Source organism: Cheilinus undulatus, linkage group 4 (genome assembly GCF_018320785.1).
Source record: "Cheilinus undulatus linkage group 4, ASM1832078v1, whole genome shotgun sequence".
Lineage (NCBI taxonomy): Eukaryota > Metazoa > Chordata > Actinopteri > Labriformes > Labridae > Cheilinus > Cheilinus undulatus.
This window is the reverse complement of record NC_054868.1, coordinates 27340892-27365948: the sequence shown is the minus strand read 5'-3', so window position 1 is coordinate 27365948 and position 25057 is coordinate 27340892. Positions and strand designations below refer to the sequence as shown.

At 38.3% G+C, this 25057-nt stretch overlaps 1 protein-coding gene across 3 annotated transcripts; it reads left to right on the top strand.

The window, feature by feature from the left end:
* Positions 1–533: 533 nt before the first annotated feature.
* On the top strand, positions 534–23659 carry LOC121508281 (circadian locomoter output cycles protein kaput-like). 3 transcript variants are annotated; one of them, XM_041785025.1, is made up of 24 exons: positions 534–639; positions 2529–2612; positions 3631–3781; positions 4477–4565; positions 5521–5580; positions 5856–6004; positions 8087–8178; positions 8751–8840; positions 9237–9357; positions 9530–9643; positions 10859–10977; positions 11081–11163; positions 11345–11451; positions 11550–11697; positions 11914–11989; positions 12449–12593; positions 12755–12855; positions 13030–13194; positions 13606–13764; positions 15913–16113; positions 16744–16937; positions 17026–17155; positions 19956–20087; positions 20353–23659. In XM_041785025.1, the coding sequence occupies exons 4-24, from the start codon at positions 4549–4551 to the stop codon at positions 20635–20637; spliced, it is 2688 nt and encodes an 895-aa protein (XP_041640959.1). In that variant the 5' UTR covers positions 534–639; positions 2529–2612; positions 3631–3781; positions 4477–4548; the 3' UTR covers positions 20638–23659. The 3 variants fall into 3 exon arrangements, with proteins under 3 accessions (XP_041640959.1, XP_041640957.1, XP_041640958.1); XM_041785023.1 differs by having other exon boundaries at positions 19953–20087; XM_041785024.1 differs by lacking the exon at positions 534–639 and adding an exon at positions 851–1064 and having other exon boundaries at positions 19953–20087.
* The last annotated feature ends 1398 nt before the right edge of the window (positions 23660–25057 follow it).

Genomic DNA, 25057 nt, shown 5'->3' with positions numbered 1-25057 from the left:
ATCACGTCATGGTCTGTGGAGTTTCTGATTGGATGTCGTTAAAAGGGGAAACCCTTTGCCATCAGACAGGGCCATCCCTTCCCTGCCCTTTCCTGGTCCCTGTCCAATGTCACACTCACAGAGCATTTACCGGAAACGTTAACCATGTTTTCTTGGAATTTATTGTGTATTGCTGATTCTGTCTATAAATAGAAAACTGAGTATTTTGGGGAAAAGCAAATAACATTTTAACGTGTATTATAATATGAACGATGATCTAAAAAGTCGACGATCCTTTTCAGTGTATTCTTCCAAGGCATTAATTTCCAGGTCATAGCGCAGAATCGCTACATTGTTTCTAGCCTCATATTAATAATTACATGGCTTCGTGTGGGAAGTTGTCTGGCTAGAAAAGCCTCAAAACACGCGGACTCATTTCCCCTTTGAAGACAACTCAGCGTTCCCCTCCGTTTCTGCTACTACTGTACTTGCAAAATAGTGCGCCCTACTGTCTCTATTGCGCATGACTGTACGTCGTAATATGAAGTAGGCCTCCTGTTTTTCTCCCCAACCCGGAGTCCTCCCGGCCCCCACCGCCTCGATGTCGATGCAACGTTCAAGTAAGCAAAACACGGAGGCTGCTGTCGATTATTCAGGGAGGTAAGGACTATTTAATGCATATCTTAAGGTAGCGGTAGTCTTTAAATGTGAAATAACACGGCCGTTGTGGTCGGTAGACGGGTTTTTTAAGCGTGCGGAAGCAGTCGGACTGCAGAGGAGGCTTCGGGACTGTTTCCGCACGCTTGAGGGAGAGCAAGGCCCAGTGACCCACATTCAGAGCAGCCAGTGTGTGTATGTGTACGAGTGGGCGAGCGCTTGCGCGTTTCCTTGCTTCTGTGTGTACGTGTGTGCATGGGCACCGTGTGCATGTGTGTGTATATACATCTGCCGCGAAAATGTTTCCAACATCGTTGCTTTTGGATCTTTCTCCACCGCCGACATTAATATTTTTGTCGGCATTTGCGAGGATCTTGCCCCGCGCGGATGTTTAGGCTCAGTTGTCTCGCGGTGTTTGAGCACCAACGGTAATATTTGAGAGATTATTTTGTCTTCAATGTCAGTTGTTGCGTGACAGCTTGAGGCTCGTCGTCAGCTTGCAATGATATATAGACTTATATGGCTCCTGCTTCATTTCACGAACGTGAAATGCGTTGACCCACCAAAAGTGTGTCATTCCGCATTTGTGAGAGTCGCGGGAGGAGGAAATCTCCAGAGTTAGACGGGCGGTATTCGGTAGCAAGCTTAGTTAGCCTGCTAGCTAGCTAACGTTAAATGGGTTGCTCTCTTCTGGTTGTATAACGAACACCTGTGGCACTAAAAGGCATATTAAAATGTTTCTAGGCTTATCTGGCAGCGTATGATTGTCTTAGTCGACCGCATACGTTGTTTCCCGTGCACCTTATTGTAAATATAAGTGTTTATCGTTGTTAGGGTCTAACAGTTAGCAGAATAGCACCGATGAAGAAGCTCTGTCAAACGAGGCTTCTCTAACTGGCTATTAGGAATAGCCAGGACTGTGAGGCAGGCCGGTGCTTCCCAAAGTAGAGAACACTACCGTGTCCTTTAGATGGTAAAGAAAAATACCCAAATCTTATCATTATCTTCCTTTTATATTGTTGGTTACAATGTTATCCATAGAGTGTTTGCTGTATCCAGCCTGACCCTGTTGATTACTGTACATATTTTATAGCCAAAAAATGATCAATTAGAATTCATAGGGATCCACTTTTATCCAGGCATAGGTGAGCTTAGCCAATGTAAAACCTTGATTGTTTGCAGCCATTTCTCATACACAAACATTTATGGACTTTTTTTTTTACCTATTTCTTCATAATATATTCTGATTTAAGGCTGTGAGTTATACAAAATGTTTTAGACATCACCTCATTAATGTTAAGGAAGAAAAAATAGGCACACAAATTAACTGGGAAAACGGTTGAATGATGAAATGGTAAAGCAGAGTGATTCATTCAATAAAACAGAATTTTCCATACGATTTATTGCTGTAGTCTTCAAGCATTATAGGTTCAGGTTTCTTGATTGTGATTCTTCTTGAATGTGTTTTATGTAAATGATAATGATATTGATAATTGTAATAATAACTGGGGTTTGGGCTGTTTTTCAGATGTATTTTCACCATATTCTGAGCTTCAAGAAAATCTGTATGATTTGCATCATTTTTCTTTTAAGAAAATGTTTGTCACTCTTGCAGCTTTATGAGTTTGTTTTGTATTTGTGGACTGAAGATACAAACAAGCTGCCTATTGCACCTTGAGCTCTATAAAGTAATCCTTACTTTTTTACCAATTTATTGATACAAGCACTACAAGCTTTGTTTGTTAGTTGCAGTGACACTTGCTGTTTTTTTGAGCTTGCAGAAACTAACATATTTACATTCCTTTCCAGCTCGTATGATTTTATATGTTTGGTGAATTGTGAGCACAGGCCCAAGTATGCTTGTGAATGAGTGTGAGTTATTTGTGTTGCAGGTGAGGTGTGGCTCGCACGTGAGGATTTGCCTGCACCTGGAAGCATAGGATCTGAGACAGCTAGTGGGCCTGACATTCCAGAAAGTAAGTTATGTTTTATTTTGTTTATTTATTTTCATAATTGGATCAGTCTGCATCAAAAGACACACTCATCAGGCTCCTGCATATCCTTAAAAAGTTTTTTTTTTTTTTTTTTTACCAGTGAGTGGTCTTTAATCTTAGAGGAAACTTCTTAGCTGTATCTTTTTCTAATCTTAGTCTTCTACTTTTTTAGTGTAAGCCTCTTGCTTATGTTATGTTGAATATCACTATACCATATTAAGAGGCATTAAAATGCCGCACATCATTTAATTTGGGTGTTCATGACCAAAATTTCTTTGTTCTTTGTCAATTGACATTTTATTAACAGTGAATTAAATCAGATAATACTGCTTTTTCCTGTGTGGCAAGACATCTTACGTGCCTTTTTTCCTTTTGACAGTTTGACACTCAAAAAATGGTATTATTTTTTATCAGCTCAGGTCAAAAGGTTTTGAAAAGTCTTAAACTTGAGCGTTAACAGTGTGTAGGAACTCATATTATACAAGGCACTAGTGGGCACTCATAGTGTCAGCATTCTGATAAAATAAGCTTCATTCCAGGTTTGTCTTGCTGTACTCATGATTCAAAGTTGAAAGACTTTGTATAAAAAAAGAATTCAGGTACTTGAGTTGAACAATTTATGCTTACTCAAGCACTTACTTTGGTTTATTTGCAGGACCTAATTCAAAATATGCCAAATTCCTCAAAATCAGTAAATAACCACTGATGATGAATTAGTACGATTAAAGTAGTCCACTGCCTTCTAACTTGTCCTGCTGCATCTTGGGTGAAAATAAGAATATCAGGGTTCTTTAGCTTTTTGTTTTGTTTTTTTTTGCTCAGGACTTCTTAGATTCTGAAACTCCTTTGTTTGTTAAGAGTTGCAGTCCAACTTTGTAATGTGTGATTTGTACCCGTGCACAGCCCTGTGGAGGTTCAGATGGTTAACTGCTAGGAGCTGCCCCTAAAACGACCTAATGACCCCATTGACCCCGGCGTTTCTCTCTGATTTATTTCTTAGGTTTGGTAGACCACAATGTCTTTGCTGTGGTTTGGCTCCCTCTCAGGACCCTAATGACCACAATACCAGTTGTGACCATCGAGTCAGCTTTTACCCATAACCCCCTCTACAACCCCTGAAAAGACTGACTGGGTGCATTGGCTGCATTGGGGTAGGAAGTCACCACACATATTTGCACACACTGAACATAGAGCTGTGCTTTGAGTCATGTAAATATTTTTAAAAACAGTTTTTGCATACCAATCTTTTTGCTGTGAAAATCAAATCATACCCAGATAAACAACCTTCTTACACATATTGGGACATACTCTATTTAGCCATTATATCTTGTTTAACTTTCGGTTCAGAATTGATGTGCAATGTTAGTTGTACTCGAGAATACTGAAGCATCTATCATAGTAAGCAAGTATTTAGTTATGTGGAACGGTTTGTAATTGTGATTAATTTAGGTTGATAAACATCAAAAACATTGAATGCACAACTTTATTTACAAATTTAAAATGTATTATGTTACTGCCTTGTCAAACAAACTTGTTTAATGATTATGATATGGGCATTTTTTCTTTCAAGACATTATCAGGTAACCTGTTTGTCAAGATAATCTTGTGTATTTAGTAAAAAGTGAAAATGAAAGCATATTTTCAGGGATTGGATTTGTGCAGACTCCAGTGATTCGGTTTGTGTTTAACCATTAAGTTACCTTTCAAAATCTGTCATCCATGTAAAACTGATTTGCAAATTGATAGAACATTGGCTGAGTTTTAAGACTTTTACTTCAGTTTACAGAGTGTCAAAGTATTCAGTTGTGCTTCAGTCCACTAAGTACAGCTTTTTTTGTCTCGCCAGGTGGTCTTCCAAATGCCTACCTCACGCTTAAAGAGCAAATCACTGCAGCCACAGCCCTGATCAGCAGCCACCATGACATCAAGCATAGGGTATGTTGAAAATACACAGACATATGCACACAATATTTTAGCTTATCATAAATGACATTTACATACTTAAGACTTCTTAACATAGGTATGAAATGTGTTTAGAACTACTAATATGCTGTTTTTTTTAACTCTTACAATCTGTTATAGTGTTAATGATACTTATTAAGCTGTCTAATTATTATTATTATTAATAATAATAATAATAATAATAATAATAATAATATTAACGATTATTATTGATATTAGTTGTAGTATTAGTAGAAGTAGTGTTATTGTAGAATTGTTGTTGCGATAACAACTATAATATTATTAATAGTAATATTAACCATATTACTGGTCATAAAAATTAACCTCAGTGATATAAATATATTCCTAATATAAATTGTGAGAATGATACAAATACTTTTTTAACCTGTTTAACTTTTAATTTGATGATTGTTGAGAATTATGATAAGCATCAAATAGCATATATCATTTAAAAATACATGAGATAGAAAATGTATTTCCTGCCTTCTTTGACATTCAATCTGTTAAAAAAAATTTAAATTCCATAAATAACTTTCCCAGATGTCATCCATCCGGACAAATGAAAGCATTTGTATTGACCTATATTGCTAGTAACGTAGGCAAGATCACGCCCTGTTACACAAATGCACTGGTAACCTTCTTGGCAAGCACAACACATTCCTCTTCTCTCTCTCTCTCTCTCTCTCTCTCTCACCCACCCCTCTCTCTCTCTTTCTGTCTTTCTCTCATGCTTTCTCTCTCTCCCTTTTTTGTGTGACCCAAAAATAAACCTGCTCCTGGCATGTAGGAATCCTCTCATTAGCTGACGTCTGTCTTTAGCTATTATTAACAAAACATATCTGCTTTCAAGCCGCCAACAAACGTGCACACAGAGCAAAACACAATATGAGCCAGGAAAGGATTTAAATATTTTTTTCTCCTCCTGTAGGGATGATTGTAGCATCTTTGATGGGTTGATGGAAGAAGATGAAAAGGACAAAGCAAAACGGTGAGCATCATGTACAGAGTAGTAAGCTTGAGTGGTTGACTCTCAGTTTTAATTCAGCATGAAAGAATCATGAGGTATTTTAAGAAATGTGACTCAACAAGATCTACACTTGTTAAATTTTGTGCTATACTCAGAAGCATTTCACATGACACAAATATCACTGCTGCTATTTTTAGCAGTCATTCTTTGTGTGCTAAGAAAATCTATAACCAAACCAATGTCCTTTATGTTACATCTGTTTTGTGTTTTAAATGTATGACTGGTTTTACTTGTAGTGTGTCCCGTAACAAGTCTGAGAAGAAACGGAGAGACCAGTTCAATGTCCTCATCAAGGAACTCGGCACAATGTTGCCTGGCAACACCAGGAAGATGGACAAATCCACCATCCTACAGAAAAGCATTGACTTCCTGTGTAAACACAAAGGTCAGACCTTTTTATCATCTGACCCCTCCTCTGTGTGCTCATACCTCATAGCGTAGACTCATCTACTCCAGGGCTGCACAATCAGTGCCAGTTTAACATCAGTGGAATTATAATAAATGAATCACACAAGTCAATATTTCTCGCTATATATGAAGGAAACTTTTTGGTGGCCTTTCTTACTTAGTATTAGGGGTGTAAAGGTACATGTATTCGTACCGAACCGATTTGACACGGGCATCTCGGTACGGTACAGACATGTACCGAACGAATACATGTGGAGCCAAGCTCATACACAGAAGGAAAACCAGAGAACAACTCACTGTCACACTGTCCTGACAACCACACAACCACAGCAAATGACAGCAACAGCCTGAATATTCCTAGATAAAAGTGTCCTGTTTAGGAGCACTTTGTTTCCCAGTAAAATACAACAGTGGACAAAAACAACAATAGTGCTGACATTATTCTGCAGCTGTGTCGCTAAAAGTACGTCGTCCAGCGGACCAATCAAAGCATTTGAAAAAGCTCCACTCAAACAAGAACGTCATTGTAAAGAGGAGGAACAGCAAAGTCTTACCAGCCGGTTATAAATTTCTTATTCTTTAAGATCATTATAACAATGGTGCTCAGGCTCTGTGAATCACATTAATTTTACCTTCATGTGTCAGCCTCAAAGAGAGACAGACTCTGCAGCTGCATTCTAGGTAGAGATATCCTCAGATTTCACATGGCTCTAACCTCTCTGCCAAGATGGGCTGTGAAAAGTTCTCCCAAACTTTGTAGTAGGTCCCATTGATTAAAAATGTAATCCAGTGCTGAAATCAGTGTTGAAATCAGCAGGAAATAAGCTAATTAGCATATTTAACAAGCTAACGCATGGTAGTATGATGACGCGTTCAAGTTGGCTGGGAAATTTTGGTTTTTAAAAATGTATATAGATATGTCAATATATCAATGAAAATAACCTAGTAACTCGAAAATCTATTTATTTAGTAATATTTTTTATCATTGAAGAACTTTTGGAAGGAGGTTACAGCATTATTAATAATATAAATGTAATTTATTCAGCCTATTTATTTTAATACAATTTTATTTAAAAAGTAAAATTACATTTTATTTATTTGCTTCAATTACCATACCAAAAACGTACCGAACCGTGACTTCAAAACCAAGGTACGTACCGAACCGAAATTTTTCTGTACCATTACACCCCTATTTAGTATGCATACATTTTACCCCTGGATAAAAGCCTAGGTATAGCCATACTTTTTCTTTAGTGCAGTCAGTTAAAACTAATGCTAACTATCAACTACCCTTAGACTACTCTGTGCCTCTCTTGTGTTTAAATGATTCTTCTCTTTTTGTCCGTTTTTTGGGACGTATAAGAAACAAGTTGTAAACACATGTATCATGTAAAACATGAACAACAAACACAGAATATGTAAGTTATAGCTAATATGTGCTCTTGGGTTGTTTTTCAATCACACTTCTTTCCTTTTTCCCAGTACTGAACAACGTTACTACACATGTCATGTTTTTATCATTCGTGTTCAGCCCTATTCTACAGTTTATTTTCTTTTATTGCTGCACTTAATTGTTATCTGTGTTTGTTGCTGTAGCTGTTCAAAAGGAATAGGAGCTCTTTGTTTATATTATAAATGGGTTCTCTTACATGGTGCAGATTACTCTTTAATTAATTAATCAGGCCTTTAGACTGCAAATACTTTGGCTTAATTTATTCATATGAATAATATTGCCTTGATTTTATTCTGTGGTTTAACTACATATTTCCACAAATCCCATTTGAAAATTTTGATTGTCTTATGTTATCACTGCTTATTGATTGCTATTATTTTTCAGCCCTAGTTCTTATCATTACCATACAGGATCATCCACTATCAGCTGCTACTCTACTACTGGACTGTCTTATCTAGGGTTCTGTTTTACTTCCTTGTTTTACAATGAGCCTTGTACCATCAATACATTTTTCTACCTTGTTGTCCTGTTTTTCTGCATTGTTTATTGTCTGTGTTGACTCTGCTTTTTTTTTTTGGATAAAATATACTCTGTTTCCTCCATCAGAGATTGCAGCCCAGTCGGAGTCGAGTGAAATCAGGCAGGACTGGAAGCCGCCATTCCTTAGCAATGAGGAGTTTACCCAGCTCATGCTGGAGGTCAGAAATGTCACATTTGTAACTTTGTTCTGTTTATAGGACCAATTACTTTACTCTGAAACTTATTTCCAATTCAACCCAGTTAGTTCAGGAGAGTAAAATTCTATTTATAAAATAAAAAACTTCTCTTAATCTACTGTTTGTTCTTCAGATTTTAAACATACTAACTGATTTGAGGACACTAAAATGAAAAGAAACCAGGCACTACAAGCATACAAAATGTAAAAAATGAGGACAGTGATATTTAAAAGCTTTAAGTATATGACTTAATCTTTTTTAAAGCCTGTATTTGTTTGTAATCCCAGATGAAGATTGATATGGTTGAAATACGTTGTTTTTTTTTTTTTTTATGTGTTTCCTTCTTCAGTCTTTACCCTATCATGCTTGGAATGCCTTGTTTCCTTTCTTTTGTGTGTTTCCCCCCCTATTCTCCAAGAGCTCCCAACACTGTTTTGCATTTCTTCTAAATTCAGATGCCCATCACCCGTCTTTGTTTTTATAATTGATTACAGCAATTCATTTTTTATTGCTGATCCCACATTTAGTTCCCTTTATCTTTTCTTTGTGATCAGGCACTGGATGGGTTCTTTATAGCAATAATGACTGATGGGAACATCCTCTATGTCTCTGAGAGTGTCACCTCGTTATTAGAACATCTGCCGGTAAGAAACTTTTGTTCTCTCCAACCGTGTAATTGACTAAGATACTTTCCACTAAGTAGTCCAATTAAGTTAATTAAGTTTTCCTTTGGCAAAAGTTGTGATTGCTACCAGTAGAACCACTCTGTCTTTTTTTGAACCCATGTTGATTTATGTAGCAGTAAATTGTCCTTGGTTTGCATAACAGAGCTAGAAATACTGCTGTCTATTTTAAGATGGCCAAACAACTTGGTGCATAAACTTGCAATTATTTAAACATCTCAAAGATTGTGATGAAGCAACTTTCTCAAATCTAATCATGAAAATGTCTAAGGGAAACGTTAAACAGCAAAGTGTATCTAGTGTCTTTATCAACCTTGCTAATTTATCTCTGTTGGTATGTGTATGTGTGCTCCACAGATGGATTTGGTGGACCAGAACCTTTTGAACTTCCTTCCTGTTGGGGAACACTCCGAGGTGTACAAGGCTCTTTCAACGCACCCCACTGACCCAGAGAGCCTTAGCACTGATTATCTGAAGAGTCAGTAACAGCCTGAGTTGTTTTACACCATACTTAAGACGTGAAATTATCTTGATGAATTCTAATGTTATAAAATAGCTCTGTTTTAACTAAACTGTAGTCAGAGATACCATTTTATTTTTACCTCCCTTTAACTTTTCCCCTAATATTTTGTCTGTTTTTTTTTCTCCAGCTAAGAACCACATGGAGTTCTGCTGCCATATGCTGCGAGGGGCAATTGACCCTAAAGAGCCCCCTGTCTACGAATATGTCAAGTTCATCGGCAACTTCAAGTCTCTCAATAATGGTATGTTGATCATTAGCAATGTGTTTTAATTTATAAGACTAGAAGTAATAAACTCTAAAACAGCATATTTCCCCTTTAATGGCTATTTTACATGATAAGCTTGTGTAATTATGAAAAAATTAACTAAAACAAAGTGGCACACACTTCAGAAATATAATTATAATCATAATGTGTCTTTGTATAGAATTTATCAAAACCAACTTAGCAAATTGCTTTTCAAAACATAAAGCCCCTCAATAAAAGCAGAGTAAAAGGCCAAATCAGGGATTTAAAAGGAAAGGATACCAAACATAATATGAAATTGAAAACTCACTAAGTAACAGAATAAAAAATGAGCAAAAATTAGATAGCATAATAAAAGATACAAACATAGATCAGTGTTTGAGTAAAACATTCATTTCAGAAACATGAGGCATCACGGATAAAACACTCTTAAATTGCTTTTAAGAAGGAGGAACATTAAATCGATCCTAAAGGAGATGGGAAGCTGTTGTAGGTCATTAAAATGGGAGAAATTTGCTCATTTGTCTTAGTTTTAGTTAAGTCTTGTGGCTAAATTTTGCAGTATTTGAGACTATTTAACAGCATCTGATTCACACCTGTTAAAAGGCTATTACAGTAATCTTGTCATGAAGAGAGGGAGCATAAATGCTAGTTTGTCATTAAAAGCCTACAGATCTTATTCTTGCAATAAGGTGGTAACAACAAGACTGGATGAACCTGTTTGTATGTTTTTTAAATGTGAGGTGGAAATGACTAACAGGTCCCACGTTTTGGTTTTTCAGGGTTTCATATAAAAAAAATCTGATATCCAGTTTGATTTATCTGTGGGACAGTTTGTAAGATCTCAGAGGTTTGTATTGCTACTGGGAAATATAACTGCGTGCCATTAACTTAGGAGTGGATGGAAATATGTATAACTTGGCCAAGCAGTGACATTACAGCTAAAACAGAACTGGTCCTAATGTTGGGCCCTGTGGGACTCCACAACTGATTTTAGAGTGGGGAGAAATTCTCACCACTAGACACAAAAAATCAGTTTAATGAATAAATCAAATGAAACCACTTTAGAGCTGTCCCTGATATACCAACTCACTTCTACAACCTTTGAATCACAGGTCTGTGGTTGATAGTATCAAATGTCGCTTTTAAATCCTGTAGAACACTGAATAAACTCACTGAGAAAACATTTTTTATTTGTCTTTTGTTGTGTAGTTCCTAATATAACAAGGAATGGTCTAGCAGGGGTGTTACAGCGTTCACTTCAACCTGCGTTTGATGACCAGGTGTGCTTTGTAGCCACTGTTCGGCTGGCCAAACCTCAGTTCATCAAGGTACCCAGGGCAACACTCTCACATATGCAAATGAAATCCTGCTGAGTCAGACATTAGTCAGTGTGTCTAATAAAACTTTGTTGTTTTTTATTTCATATTACAGGAGATGTGTACAGTGGAGGAGCCCAATGAAGAGTTCACCTCACGGCACAGTTTGGAATGGAAGTTCCTCTTTTTAGACCACAGGTAAACGCACACGTTAAACTAAACTCATTAGATGAGAGTGCTCTTCTCCCGTCTCTTCACTTACTGGCAGTCAAAAAAAGAGAGAGAGCTAGTTTTGATTGTTCATCAATTTTTTTAATAATACGAATTTAATTGATATATGAACCTCTGAGTCAATTTGATGATGTTTTCTCCCTTTCAGAGCTCCACCAATCATAGGCTACTTGCCTTTCGAGGTTCTGGGAACATCAGGGTACGATTATTACCACGTGGATGACCTGGAGACACTAGCCAAGTGCCATGAACACTGTAAGGAACATTTGCACACTTTCAGTGGAGAATTTTTTGATGAAGTTTTCTCTGCTTGTTGTGTCTAACCTCTCGGCTCTTTGTCGTACCCCTTGTAGTGATGCAGTATGGTAAAGGGAAGTCTTGTTACTACCGTTTCCTGACTAAAGGTCAACAGTGGATATGGCTTCAAACGCACTACTATATTACCTATCACCAGTGGAACTCTCGGCCTGAGTTTATTGTTTGCACGCACACAGTAGTCAGGTACGTTTGCTCACTTTTTCTGTGTACCATGTCCTAAAGGTTAACCATCCAGATTTTATTTGTCATATCACTTGCCTGACCAGTACTAAAAATGCATAATAATGAAACGTTTCTACAATCTGCTAAGTGGTGATGCGATATTAAAAATGTTACTGTTCATTACCTCATTGTTTGTTATCCAGTTGTAGTTTAATCCTTTCCTTTTTTGCCATGCAGCTATGCAGAGGTGAGGGCCGAGCAGCGCAGAGAGCTGGGAATTGAAGAAGCAAACCCAGAGGTTACGGCAGATAAGGTGAGGAATTACTTTTCTTTTTTCATAAATGCCTGATCCCAATAATGAAAGATATCACAATCTGAAATGTTGTGCTTTAATTTGTGCATTTAAAGCCTGGATGACACAATAGCTAAACAAGGTTGTAAAAGGAGCCACTGAAAAGAATAGAAAGACAAAAACGTACCTCATTTTGAGACATGCCATCCATAAGCAATTAGGAATTTGTTTACTTTTCAAAAGTTGTTTTTCATTAATTTAAATCAGAAAGTTTCTGCAGGTTTTTTTTTTTTTTAGCATTTTTCTGGTCACACTGTCTATAAGCATCTGACAATTAGACTGTTGTTCCCTGATGTTATTATCCATTAATATAAACATATTTGGTCACTGATTACATGAAGACAAGATAAAACATTTGGGCAGTAAATGACTCTTTTTTTTAACAGTCTCTGAAATTTTACTCTTCTTGTTTGTTTTCAGAGTCAGGACTCTGGCTCAGAGTCACAGTTGAACACATCAAGCCTCAAGGAGGCTCTTGAGCGTTTTGACCGCAGCCGCACACCCTCAACCTCATCCCGGAGTTCCCGCAAGTCCTCATCCCATGTCTCTGACAACACTTGCACTTGTAAGGACACACTGGCTTACAGTTGCATGCACACAGTGTTATTGACTTGTAGAAAAAAATCTTTACTTTAATATGATGACCAAGCTGTGCAGAAAGAAAATATGACATCATCAGCATGACCTTACTTTGGCTCTCACTCATTAATCATTGTGTTTGTGCAGCTACAGCGTCCAAGCTTCACATGGACACAGCCACGCCCCCTCGGCAGTCACTGGCCTCCACCATGGAGATGTCACAACGTCGCTCGTCCATCAGCAGCCAGGTGAAATTGATTTTTCCAAAAATCTCAGCACACAGCAATCCTGACTCTGCAAAAAAAAAATGTGTTGTAATTTTACTTGCACAGCAGTTTTCTCAAAATGGCAAAGTAAATGTTATACAAAAAGTTTATTCACCTGTTGAACTTTAATTCACTCAACAACTTGTTTATTTGCAGTCTATGAGCTCTCAGACCACAGGTCAGAGTGTTACACCGAATATGATCACTCAGCAGCAACAACAACAACAGCAGCAACAACAACAACAACAACAACAACAACAGCAACAACAACAGCAGCAGCAGCAACAGCAACAGTCACAGCAGCTACAGACAAATGTGCAGGTGAGAATGATTAAATCACCACAGGGTCATTTTACCAAATGTATTTTTTTACAGATTAAAGCTGATTTGTTAATTAACTATGCTGTCTTTGCTGAAACAATTTTGACAGTTCTCAAATAATTTAAGTCTTTTTTGTTTGTGTGTGTGAAAATTTAAGGTTCAACATTCAGCAACAGTTAACTTGCAGCTTTTCTGGACTCCCTGAAATGCTTTTAACCAGCTTTTTTATTTTCACTTTATTTGACTCGAATGAGGAAAATGAATTGATACACTGTGAAAATTAAAGAATAATCAAAATATCCAATATTACTAAGGTGCATATGTAGTTTTGTGTACATTTAACAAGTGTTTTCATGCATGGTCCATATAGCTGAAATAGGTGACCTGTTCTCTCTGTGTCTCCCCCCACAGCCGGTGATGGACTTCTCTGCCCAGGAGTACGCCATGCAGCACCTGAAGGAGCAGCTGGAACAGAGGACGAGACTGATCCAGGCCAACATCCAACGTCAGCAGGAGGAGCTGAGACACATCCAGGAGCAGCTGCAGAGAGTTCAGGGACAGGGTATTCAGGTAAGATTGAGACTTGCAAATTAAGGATTTCAAAGCAGCAGATTTTTTTCGGTGTTAGGTCTTGCCTAATTATGCAGTGTTGTGCTTATGTTGACAGTTGTGTATCTACAGTATAAGGTTTATCCCATCGATAAGCTCCAGCATTTACAATTTAACTCCTTCCCATCTTGAACACGCTTCATTTCATGTTTTTCCTTCATTTATTTCTGTGTCCACTGCTTTCCTAGTCCTTGATAAACAACCCCAATTCCAAAAAAGTTAGGGCACTGTGTAAAATGTAAATAAAAACACAACAAATGATTTTCAAACCTCATAAATCCATATTATATTCACAGTAGAACATAAAAACATATCAGATGATGAGATTGAGATATTTTACCATTTCTTCAAAAGATATCTCATTTTGTTTTTGATGGCAGTAGCACATCTCAGGAGTAGGGACAGGGCAATGTTTACCATTGTATAGCATCCCTCTTCTTTTAACAACAGTCTGTAAACATCTTGGAAGTGAGGACCTCAGTTGCTGGAGTTTTGGGAGAGGAATGTTGTCCTGTTTGTTTTTGTCTGATGTAGGATTCTAGCTGCTGAACAGTCCTGGGTCTTCTTTGCTGGGTTTTTGTTTTATGATGTGCCAAATGTTTTTTATTTTTGTTTTTGTGGTGCACTGTCTAATTGAGATACGTAAGGTCGTCCCTAAAAGAGATGTTGTCTGGATGGGAGCATTTGTTGCTCTTAAACCTCTTTCAGCAATGATGTGCCTTTCCAGATGTCTAAGCTGGCCATGCCATAGACACTAATGCAACCTCATACCATTAGAGATGCCGTCTTTTGAACTGTGTGCTGATAACAAGCTGAATGGCCCCCTTGTTCTTAAGTCCTCAGGACATGGCTTCTATGGTGTTCAGAGAGGAATTTCAAATTTTGACTCATCTGACCACAGAACAGTTTTCCATTTTGCCTCAGTCCATTTTAAATGAGCATTGGCCCAGAGAACACAGCTACGTTTTTGGATTGTGTTCACGTATGGCTTCTGTGTGACTGATGATTTTTGCATTATAATTTTTGGAAGTGTTCCTGAGCCCATATTGTGATTTCCAGAAATCATGCTGTTTTTAATGCTGTGCCGCGTCTGGCCTCAAAGATCATGAGCATCAAGTACTGCATTTTTGTAATTATATTATGTACTGCACTGTACTGTATTTTACATTGAGGAAATTTTTTCTGAAATTGTTCCACAGTGTTTAGATGTGGTTTGTCACAGCTTGGTGAACCTCTGCCCATCTTTACTTCTGAGAGACTCTGCCTCCCTCTAAAATGCTACTTTTATACCCAGTCATGTTAATGACCTGTTGCAGTTAACCTTATTAGTTGCAAAATGCTCCTTCAGCTGATTTTCATTAAATCCACATACTTTTCCAGCCTTTTGTTGCCCCGTCCCTGCTTTTTTGAAATGTGTTGTTGCCATCAAGTTCAGAATAAGCAAACATTTTTTGAATTAAATGTTAAAAAGTCCCAGTTTCAACACTGGACATGCTGTTTATGCTCTGTTGTGAATGAAACATGAGTTTAGGAGATTTGCTAACCATTGCATTCTGTGTTCCTTTATATTTTACTTAGCACACCATTTTTTTTGGAATTGGGGTTGTAATTCGAGTGCCTTTCACTCTTTGTAACCTTTTAAACAATAACTGTATAAAACAGAGCTTTATTAGTTTTCTGGCGGAGGTTATTCTACCCAAAGAACAATGCATGCTTCCTCTTTGTGTCATTTTCAAACAATAAAGAGCTTAGCAATAGCATTTAGGATCCTCTCTACATGATGGTTTCCAAATTTAGAAAGCTGCTTACTTGAATGGAGAGAGACTACAAACTAAATATCAGCAGGTGAATTGTGTTTTTTTTTTCCCTTTTTATGTGCCTGGCTTTGCCTGACCTAGATCAGAACAAGACTCATACATTATATATAACTTTTGTTCTATTCAAAGGAAACGACGATTTCACCACCTGAATGTGTAAAGAGATTTTATTCTCAGCCAATCTATTCTTTAATAACAATAAATACATATAAAGATTTGCAAATACAGAGTGAACTAAAAAGGCTGCATGCAAACCCCTGAGCTCTGACATTCAGAATTCCATTCTTTACAGATGTTGCTGCAACAGCAAGGTGGAGCAATGAACGTGCAGCTCCCGCAAGTGGGGTCAGTCCAACAGGCAACTACATTGACCAATCAGGTCCAGCAAACAACAATTAACCCCGTCCATTCAGGAACTCAGCAGCTCACCATCCAGCAGCAGGCTCCGCCCCCTCAGCAGAACCTACAACAGCAGACAAATGCTCTAACACAGGTGGGAATAGCACACATGGATCAGAAATACACCTCTCCTTCTTTTGTCTATGTTTTGCTCCAAAAAAGGGTTGTAGTATTAATCTATCAGTATCCTAGGTGCTCTGCACTACATTGTTTACACGTCTGACAGTATTTGACAGGAAATGTTCTTTTAATTGGTAATGTTTACATCCCATGTGGATGACAGGAAGAGCCACAAGGCATGTAGTTAGTGTGTAAACATGTGACAGACATAAGAGAATTACAGCAACAGTGGAGAGCTGTGCAACACTAAAACTATCAGATTTACTGCAGAGATTGTCTCCACACTGTGCAGCATACAAATGTTATCTATCTAGGCTATGTCATGTAATAATTAAAATAAGACAAATGATGAAAACATGACATCCATGTAATGTTTGTATGATAATTTATTACAACAAACATAATACATAGATCTTAGTTTTCCTTTACACTTTGTAAATTTCTGTTAAAATGTAATTCTAAGTTTTTTGAATGATGTTCCTGTGTCTTAGAATTTGAAAGTGGGAACTAGAGAAAATAATCAAGATAAGGGCCTTAGTCAGTTGGCTGTTTCTAAGAAATTCACTCAATGTTGCCTCCCGGCTGACCCACATTTCCTCTTCAGGCCCAGCGTCAGCCTCAGCAACCTCAGCAGGCTCAGCCCCAGACCCAAGGCTCTGTATCTGCTCCTCTTTACAACACCATGATGATTTCCCAGCCAGGGCAACCCAACGTGCTGCAGATCAGCACCAGCCTGCCACAGACCAACACACAGCCGGGCACTGCCGTGGCCACCTTTACACAGGACAGGCAGATACGGTAGGTGGATGACAACCAAACTAGATGCTTAGAGAAATATCCATTGCTCATTATCTTTACCCAAGCCTCCTTGTTTCACTCTCTGCAGGTTCCCAGCAGGGCAGCAACTGGTGACCAAGCTTGTGACTGCTCCAATGGCATGTGGAGCAGTCATGGTACCCACCTCAATGTTTATGGGACAGGTGGTCACTGCATACAACCCTTTTGGTGGGCAGCAGGTAAGCATAGAGCCATACAAGATTTAAAAGTCAGGGTGCTGTATGGAGGATCAGAATAAAAGCTCCACTATGATTGAATCGATCCAAGTAGCCATGTGTGAAGCACCCAGCTGGTCAGTGCTGACCGAGTGTGATTATTATGTGAGTGATAATATAGTATTAAAGCAGAAAGTTATCCATTTAGCTCAGTAAAATTCCTCTTTAAAATCTGTTTTTGAAAATTCCTTATCTATTTGACCTGATAACTAGTGGTGAAATTAGGGTCATATAAACCAATAACAAGCAATAAGGGAAGCAGATTGAAATTATGATACAAACAATTTTTAAAAAAGTTTTGTTGACATTTTTTGAGTCATTGTAACCAGGGTTTCCCAAAGACCATTGCACTCTGTCATAGTTTAATTATTGCTATAGTCTATTTTGTTCTGCCGATGTTAGATTTTCATAAAGATGATTTTGGCCTGCTCAGCAGTGTACTGTGTGGCTGAGCATCAGACACTTTAGTTACAGGAGACAAAGCCTTAAAACATTTCGGGTGAAACATTTGTTCCTCTCTGTATCTATATATAGATTAGGGCTGGGCGATATATCGAGTATACTCGATGTATCCCTGCTTTTGCCACCCACGATGTATAAAATGACTATATCGCGAATATCCAAGTATAAATTATGTGGAAGTTTTGAGCTGTCAGCGTGCATTTCTCCCTGGAGTTTCGCTTCTCCCATTGTCCCTGAACGCATGTCTCACAGCAGAGAGCTCACTTTCTCTCCTCCACCCATCCAGAAAACTCCTCTGCATATGCGCATCAGCGGCAAGAAGCAAGGAAGAGGAAGGTAAACAGAGCAGCATGGCTAGTTAGCGGGGAGTTAGCTGACTTTTGAGACCGTTAACGAGAAACAGCGCTGGATCTGCAGCGTTGAGCAGTCGTTAAACTTTGAAAAGGAAGAGGTCTAACTCGCGGTATTCGTTAAAATACACTGCAAGATGACTCCGAGACAACGGCGGCAGTAACACACCACATTGCTAAAGACATGAACCCAGTGTTGTTGAAAAGACACTTAATTCAGAGTACGAGATTTGCCTGGGCACGAGCATTTTGCTGAAAACTCCCTGCCAGAGTCGTACAGGTCAGAGAGAAGACGGTCCAGCAATGGACAAATGTGATCCACATCTCCACAACAACGGAGACTTATTTCAGCCTTACAGTTTAAAACACCAACGAGTAGTTAAAATGTTCCTGCCTCCAGATAAGCTTTTCCCCCCATGATCACACAGGAAAGTTTCTTGAACAAAGTCTAAAGACGCTCTCATGTTATGAACTTGTCAGAAACTGGTCCATCGTTCATCAGCACAGATAATGGACTGATATAATCACAGCTGTGAGCCTGAATGGAGGACTAGACTGCAGGATTTTGGCCATTTACTGCATGCAGGAATGGTGAGTTCTGTGTAGGTTTGTTTCACCCTTAATGAAGATAATAATCATTTTATACTCAGCAATAGTAAACATAACATAGAAAACATTTCAGAACTTTCCATACACTGTAAAAGGCAGAGTATTTCATGATTTATGTATTTTTGATTTATTAGTAAAAGATTAAATGAAGTCCTTTTCAAAATAACAACTGCTAAATTTGACTTCATATTAATTTTTACTTTCTGCAAACAATTTTATTAGAAATCCAATAGAACAGTCTATTTTTATCACCAAATTAGTGTCATTTGGGGCCAAATTAAATACAGCAGCTGAGAGGCCATTTCACAATATCGCAATATATATCGTGTATCGGGACATAGCAAAAATATATCGGGATATCAATTTTAGGCCATATCGCCCAGCCCTACTATAGATCTATCTGTATCTATATCTATCTTCCTTATGTCCATGTAGGATCTGCGTATTTTTATAAATTTTTGCGCTTCTGCTGTGTCTCTCTTACACCCGTGCGGGCTACCTTAATGTCTAATTTATTAAATATTACTGTAATACTCTCAACTTAAGTGACTAAACCCTGGCTTGTGAGCGTGTGATTGAGAAGATTTGGCTTCAGTCACATGTGTCACTGAACAGGAAATGATTATAGTCGTTACAGTGGATATAAACATGTTAAAAACTCTTTGCACCTACTAATAAGGCAGAGAAAGAGACAGTCAGATAGAAGACTTTAATTCTTAGCTGGTAGCAGAGTGTTAATAATGACCAATTATTGCTCTGTAGAATGTAAACTTAACACAGAAATTTAATTCGCGGATCATTTAGATAGATATTTTTCTACTAAGGTTAAGAAATATAAAACAACTGAAAGATAAAGGTAAACAAGAATACTAGAGATAAAGGCAGTAACACAATTTTCTAGTGGAGATAAGTTTTAGTTGAATAGAAAGGTCTTTGTCTTCAGGTCAGACGAGGAAAAAGCTGAAAACTAATCATCCAATCAAATGTGGATCCGTACACCTCTGATTTAATTACAACAAGAGAGAATTGTGTCCTTTGGGAAACACTGGGAATATTATGATGAATAAAAGGCCTAAGCCATCTAAGACAAGTATGTTATTTGGTAAACAAAACTGCAGTGCTGTCATTCCTTTTACTTTTCACTTTGAGGGCTTTGCCTCTCTAATGTAGCCGTTTAGGATTCTGACATTTTGAAATTTAGAGGGAATGTTGCTTTTAAAAACTAAATGAAAAGTAAATCTCTAAAAAGCACCTTTTTTTCCAGAAAAATATTCCTTTTGCAGTCCATTTTTATGACCATGTCTTTGAGCTGTACTGGGTTAACTCCTGTGTTATTTCAGCAGGGAGGGCAGACCCAGACCCTGACTCTGCAACCAGCCCAACCGCAACAAGGCCAGCCCGACAGCCAAAACCAGACAGCTGTAGTGGCACAGAGCGGCCAACAGGGACAACAGGGACAACAGCAATTCCTACAGGTACCAGTAGAGAGCAGCAAAGATGTTTATTTAAAATGACAAGCCGTTAATACATTAAGATATTCATTAGTTTTTGTTTGTGAAGGAGTCTTTGTCATCCAGTAAATGATACGGAGAAATGTATTATTGTCAAATGTATTATTTTCAAATTTAATAATTTTGGGTTTTATGTTTCAAGCATTTTACTGACAGAGAAATTAAGAAGAGAGAGATTCATTGTCAGTCTACTTCATATTATAATATCCTCTCACTGTTTTTCTCTCAGGGCACTCGTCTTCTCCACAGTAACCAGTCTACCCAGCTGATTCTGCAGGCAGCTTTCCCACTCCAGCAACAGGGCACGTTCACCCAGGCGACCCACCAACAGCAACCGCAGCAGCAGCAACAACAACAACAACAGCAGCAGCAGCGGCAACAGCAGCAGCAGCAACAGCAACAACAACAATCTCATCACCAGAGGCACCAGCAGCAGCTGAAACCACAGCCCCAGAAACAGCAGAAAGCCCCTTCTTCACACAGGACTGACAGTGTCAGCAGCCAGCCGCAGTAAAGTGAGGAGAGAGACTAGTGAAAAGAGAAACACGGGGAACTGAAACTCTAAAGGATTGCTGCATACATGTGTTTTGGTCGTGTGGCTGTCAAAAAATATCCTTCTCCCCAAAATCGCTGCCCTCCCATCCTTCATCTAAAAGAAGTGCATCATAGGAAAGAGGAAAGCCTGTGAGTCTGCAAGGAACTCGCCAAGGATTGTCTCCATGGCAACAGAATGGATTAAAATCCCCCTTTTCCCTCACAAGAGGCGGGACTGTAAGGGAAGAACACCTTATTGCCACGGTAACGGCAGACTTTTTTTCCTTTTGAAGGTGTGTCAAAATGGACTGAACTTGTACAGATTTACTGTATGATATAAAAAAGAAAACCATGTAAATATCTGATATAGCCTAACAGGAAACAGAAATGTAGTATTTTATATGATTGCATGGAAAGAATAACTGTGTAAGCTTTTATTAGTCGCTTTTGAAAATTGAATTTTTACTTTGTTCAAGTGTTTTCTGGTCAAAGATGGAGCAGTGACGTGCTCTCTCAGTACCCCCTCTCTCTTCCCTTCTCTAAAAAAAAAGTCCAGATTAAGGCTTTAAAGTTCTGTCAGTTTGTTTAAAAAATGGTTGGGCTTGGGTTGTTTTTTTGTGGAAACACTGTGTCTTTGAGACAGAAATGGCTCTTTTTAACTTCGTGAGAAAACATATTGTCTGACAAGAAACTACATTACAGTTCAACTGAGTTACTCACAGGATGATCACTGTACGTATAACGGGTTAAGTGATTTCAAGTGCCAATAACATAGCCAATTATGTTGTTTTTATTTTGAGCAGACTATTCAAAGGCGTAGATATATTTTCCAACAAGATATTACCCCTAATAAAGTTAATGCGTGTGTATATAGTAGGGACTATTTTTTAACAGTCAGAGAGCCCTATACATAACAAACTATATCCTCAGCCTCCTGAAACTTTAGCACTTGATGTGGTTGTGTACAGTAAATCACTGTCAAGACCTAGTTGTTTGTAATCCGTGGTGTGATTCTGTGAGCTAGTGTGTGTTTTTGGGAATACAATCTTTATGGGCATGAGAGTGTCTGTGGTTGGTGTGTTTGTTTGTATGAATGTGTGTGTGCTTGTTGCCCCTTGTGTCTTATAATAATTGACTTAGTAAGGGTTGAAGTTGCTGGATGGTACTTGTATTCTCAGGAATGTGGAAAGTTATTTGCTTCTGCCTCAGTCTGGAACCAGACCAGGAAGGATTAAACAGTGATGCTGCAGAAACCAGAGGAAGACATGACGTAAAAGGGTGTGTTGATTTAATCAAATATGACCTAGATTTCAAAAAGCCTTCTTGTTGTTTTCTTATCATAACAGTTTGGTGGGAAAAGTCTCCAAATAGAGTAAAAATATGCTATTATTTTGGCTAATGAGTAGAAATATAGAGAACTCACCCCAAAGAGTTAATCGTACCAGCATCTTTACTGCCTCACTATGTCTGTAGCATCAGTGTTTTATCTTTCTTACTATTCCTAGGCCTCAGAAACCCTCATGCAGTTCAGTTCCCTCATCTGTCAGTTCTCTTACAGCAGTTAAAACCCGGGTTGTGTCCAGAGCCATTTTAAATACAGATGGAAATGGGCTCAGCTCTTCTTGTACAGTTGAAAGCCATATCAAACAGTAAAGCCTTGGACTGGAGGAAGCTTAACGGTCGGCAAAGGAGCTTTTAGAATGTGTTGTTCTGTCTCAAAGTTTAGAAAAGATGGTGTGTGAGAACTTGGGTGTGTGTGCTTGTGTGAATAAAGCGTCTCCTACTTCTTGTATCACTCGGGGGTCATTATTGGTTTCCCCTGGCGATAGCCAATCAGTTCTTGCGTTGCAGTATAAAGAAATAATTGTAATATTCAAGAAACTTCCTCTCCAGTTGGGCTCAGTATTCTGCAAGCCCGTGTGTGGGACAGCTCAACTTGAATACATGTTTGTGTGAAAGACAGAGTTTGTATGCATGTTAACCGTCACTGTAACCTTATATATTTTCATATGGATACAGATGTGTGACTGCAAAAGAATCTGTTAGGCAATGCAGAGCATTGGTCACCTGACTGGCTATAAAGATATGGGCAGTGTTATTGTTTTACAATAACGGACTGCACAGCTAACACTTTTCACATCCACGACGCATTAGACCAGTCTCAAATAGTAATCCTCTGAGAAAAGTTATGACTGGAAGAAACAGGTTAATCTTTGTCCGTATGTGAGGAATAAGGGGGTTGCTATTTGAGCCAGGTCTACACCCATCACATCGCAAACATAGATCCTCTTTGCATTAGTTTGTGTTTAAGGCATCACTCTGAAGGTTTATTATAAAATGTTCTAGTTTGAGTCACTGATACCCAGCCCAAAGAATGTAAAGGTGTTTTATAGAGACGAATGGATGTTGTAACTGTTGATTCTGGAAAACCTTTGACAGGCTTTGTGATGAAGGAAAACAAGGGGTATAAAAAATCATGTTTCTTGCTTCAAGAATTCACTTAAAGAATCCGAAATACAATCTTATTTGCAGGCTTGGCATTGTTGAAGAACCTCTGAATGTGTCACCATAACAAACTTTCTGATTTGCAACAATGTTCAGACAACAAAAGGTTGGAGAAAAAAAAGTTTAAGAATGGTGAGGTGTAGGATATTTGAAATTGGTCACCATAGACAAGACAGTGAGGCCCCTCCCCCCTTCATAGAGATACACAGATCACCTTTCCACTACACAATTTGGTTCTAAAGAGTTCTAGTTCTAGTATAAAACTGTACACATACACAAAGCTAAGAACACCAGTATTCAGTGTAAAATGGTGCTATGCTTACCTGTACTGTATGTATGTATATCCCTTCTGCTCTTGAACTGTGCTCCTTTATCTACCCCAAAGTCAAATGTAATAATAATCAATATTTTGAAGCAAAATGTTTGCTATTATTATAACCCCCCTCTCCCCTCTTGGTCAATTTGAAAATAAAAACAGTTGCAAATATTATACGTGACACATGTCTGCTGAACTTTTGTTCCATATTTATCGGTTGTTAGTCATTGAAGTGGTGGCAGTGTAAACCACCATTTGATTAACTAAAATGGATTTTTGCGCATTTTTTTATATTGACTTTCACTGTCCCCAGTGTACTCCAACTGATTGTTAATCTCCTGACTTGTGTCTACAAGCACAATAAGGGTCACAGGTACTCTATTCCCTGTAAGGATAATCATGAGCCCAAGAAGATGAATCCCAGTGACTAAAGTGATCCCTGAACTTTTTAGACATGCTTCCAGGAGAGCAATGATTCAAATTATCCAACAAAAAATCTCAGGTTATAACACTGGATTTGCATATCATTTTGATAATGATGGGCCTCAGGAGGATCCAGAGCAATCATGAGCTCTGCATATTAGGTTTTAAGTAAGGTCCCTGATGATGATTAGTTGAATGTCATTAATTAACTGCATTAATTTCATTGTTTGGTAACCCTTAAAATTTACATTTACAGCCATCATGAGGTAGGCCATTTTTTTGTCAAAGTTTCTGGCAACCATAGTACAGATTTATAGTATTTTTTCATTTGTGAAAACATATTTTAAAGTTCCTAGAAAACTACTGCAGCCTTTTTAAGATAAGATAAATGTTTAGTCTTTCATTTGATAGAGATCTAAAGATAAACAAGAAGTAAGTGGAGAGAAGTGACCTTCACCAAGTAGCATAAGGATTGGGAGTTGAACCTACAACCAGTGCAATGAGGATTGTGGCCTCTTTACATGCAGTTTCTGCTCTAACAACTGAACTAAACCAGCTCCCAGCTTCTATTGCACTCTTAAAAGTTTCTAGACATTGTCTGTGTAGGGTGCATTTGAGAACACAATCTGTTCAGCTGAAAAAGTCTGGTCTGGATCATCTGGATCACCCCTCCTGGTGCCCTAATGTTTTTTAAAACTCTAGGAAAGTGCCCTTTATGAAACTTTGGAAGGTAAATTGATCAAGTGCCCTCTTAGTGGACAAACGACAATAAAGTGCCTTCTAGGGTACCTTTCAAGTGGACAACAGTTAAGAAGTGCCCTTCCTGAGCTCTCTATGGTGACAAAGTGCCCTCTGAGTGAACAAAATGTGACAAAGAGCCCTCTTAAGTGCCTTTATGAACAGACAAAATTTAACAAATTTCCCTCATGGGTGCCCTCCCATTAGGCCAAAATTTAACAAATGGCAAAAGCACAAAATTTGACAGTGCCCCCATCACTAGCCTTCCAGGTAATAAAATTGAAAACGGCCTTTTCGGGTGCCCTCTGAGTGGACAAAATTTGACAAATATCCCTTTCAGGTGTCCTTCGATGAGGACACTGTAACATAGGCCCCCTAGCTGACAAAATTTAACAAAGTTCCCCCTTGGCTTGCCTTC

What these genes read in the sequence shown, in the direction of transcription:
- LOC121508281 (XM_041785023.1), top strand. An exon ending in TAGCACTGATTATCTGAAGA is followed by an intron (nt 9,358 to 9,529) that starts GTCAGTAACAGC and finishes TTTTTTCTCCAG; the next exon opens with CTAAGAACCACATGGAGTTC. An exon ending in CAGAGGTTACGGCAGATAAG is followed by an intron (nt 11,990 to 12,448) that starts GTGAGGAATTAC and finishes GTTTGTTTTCAG; the next exon opens with AGTCAGGACTCTGGCTCAGA.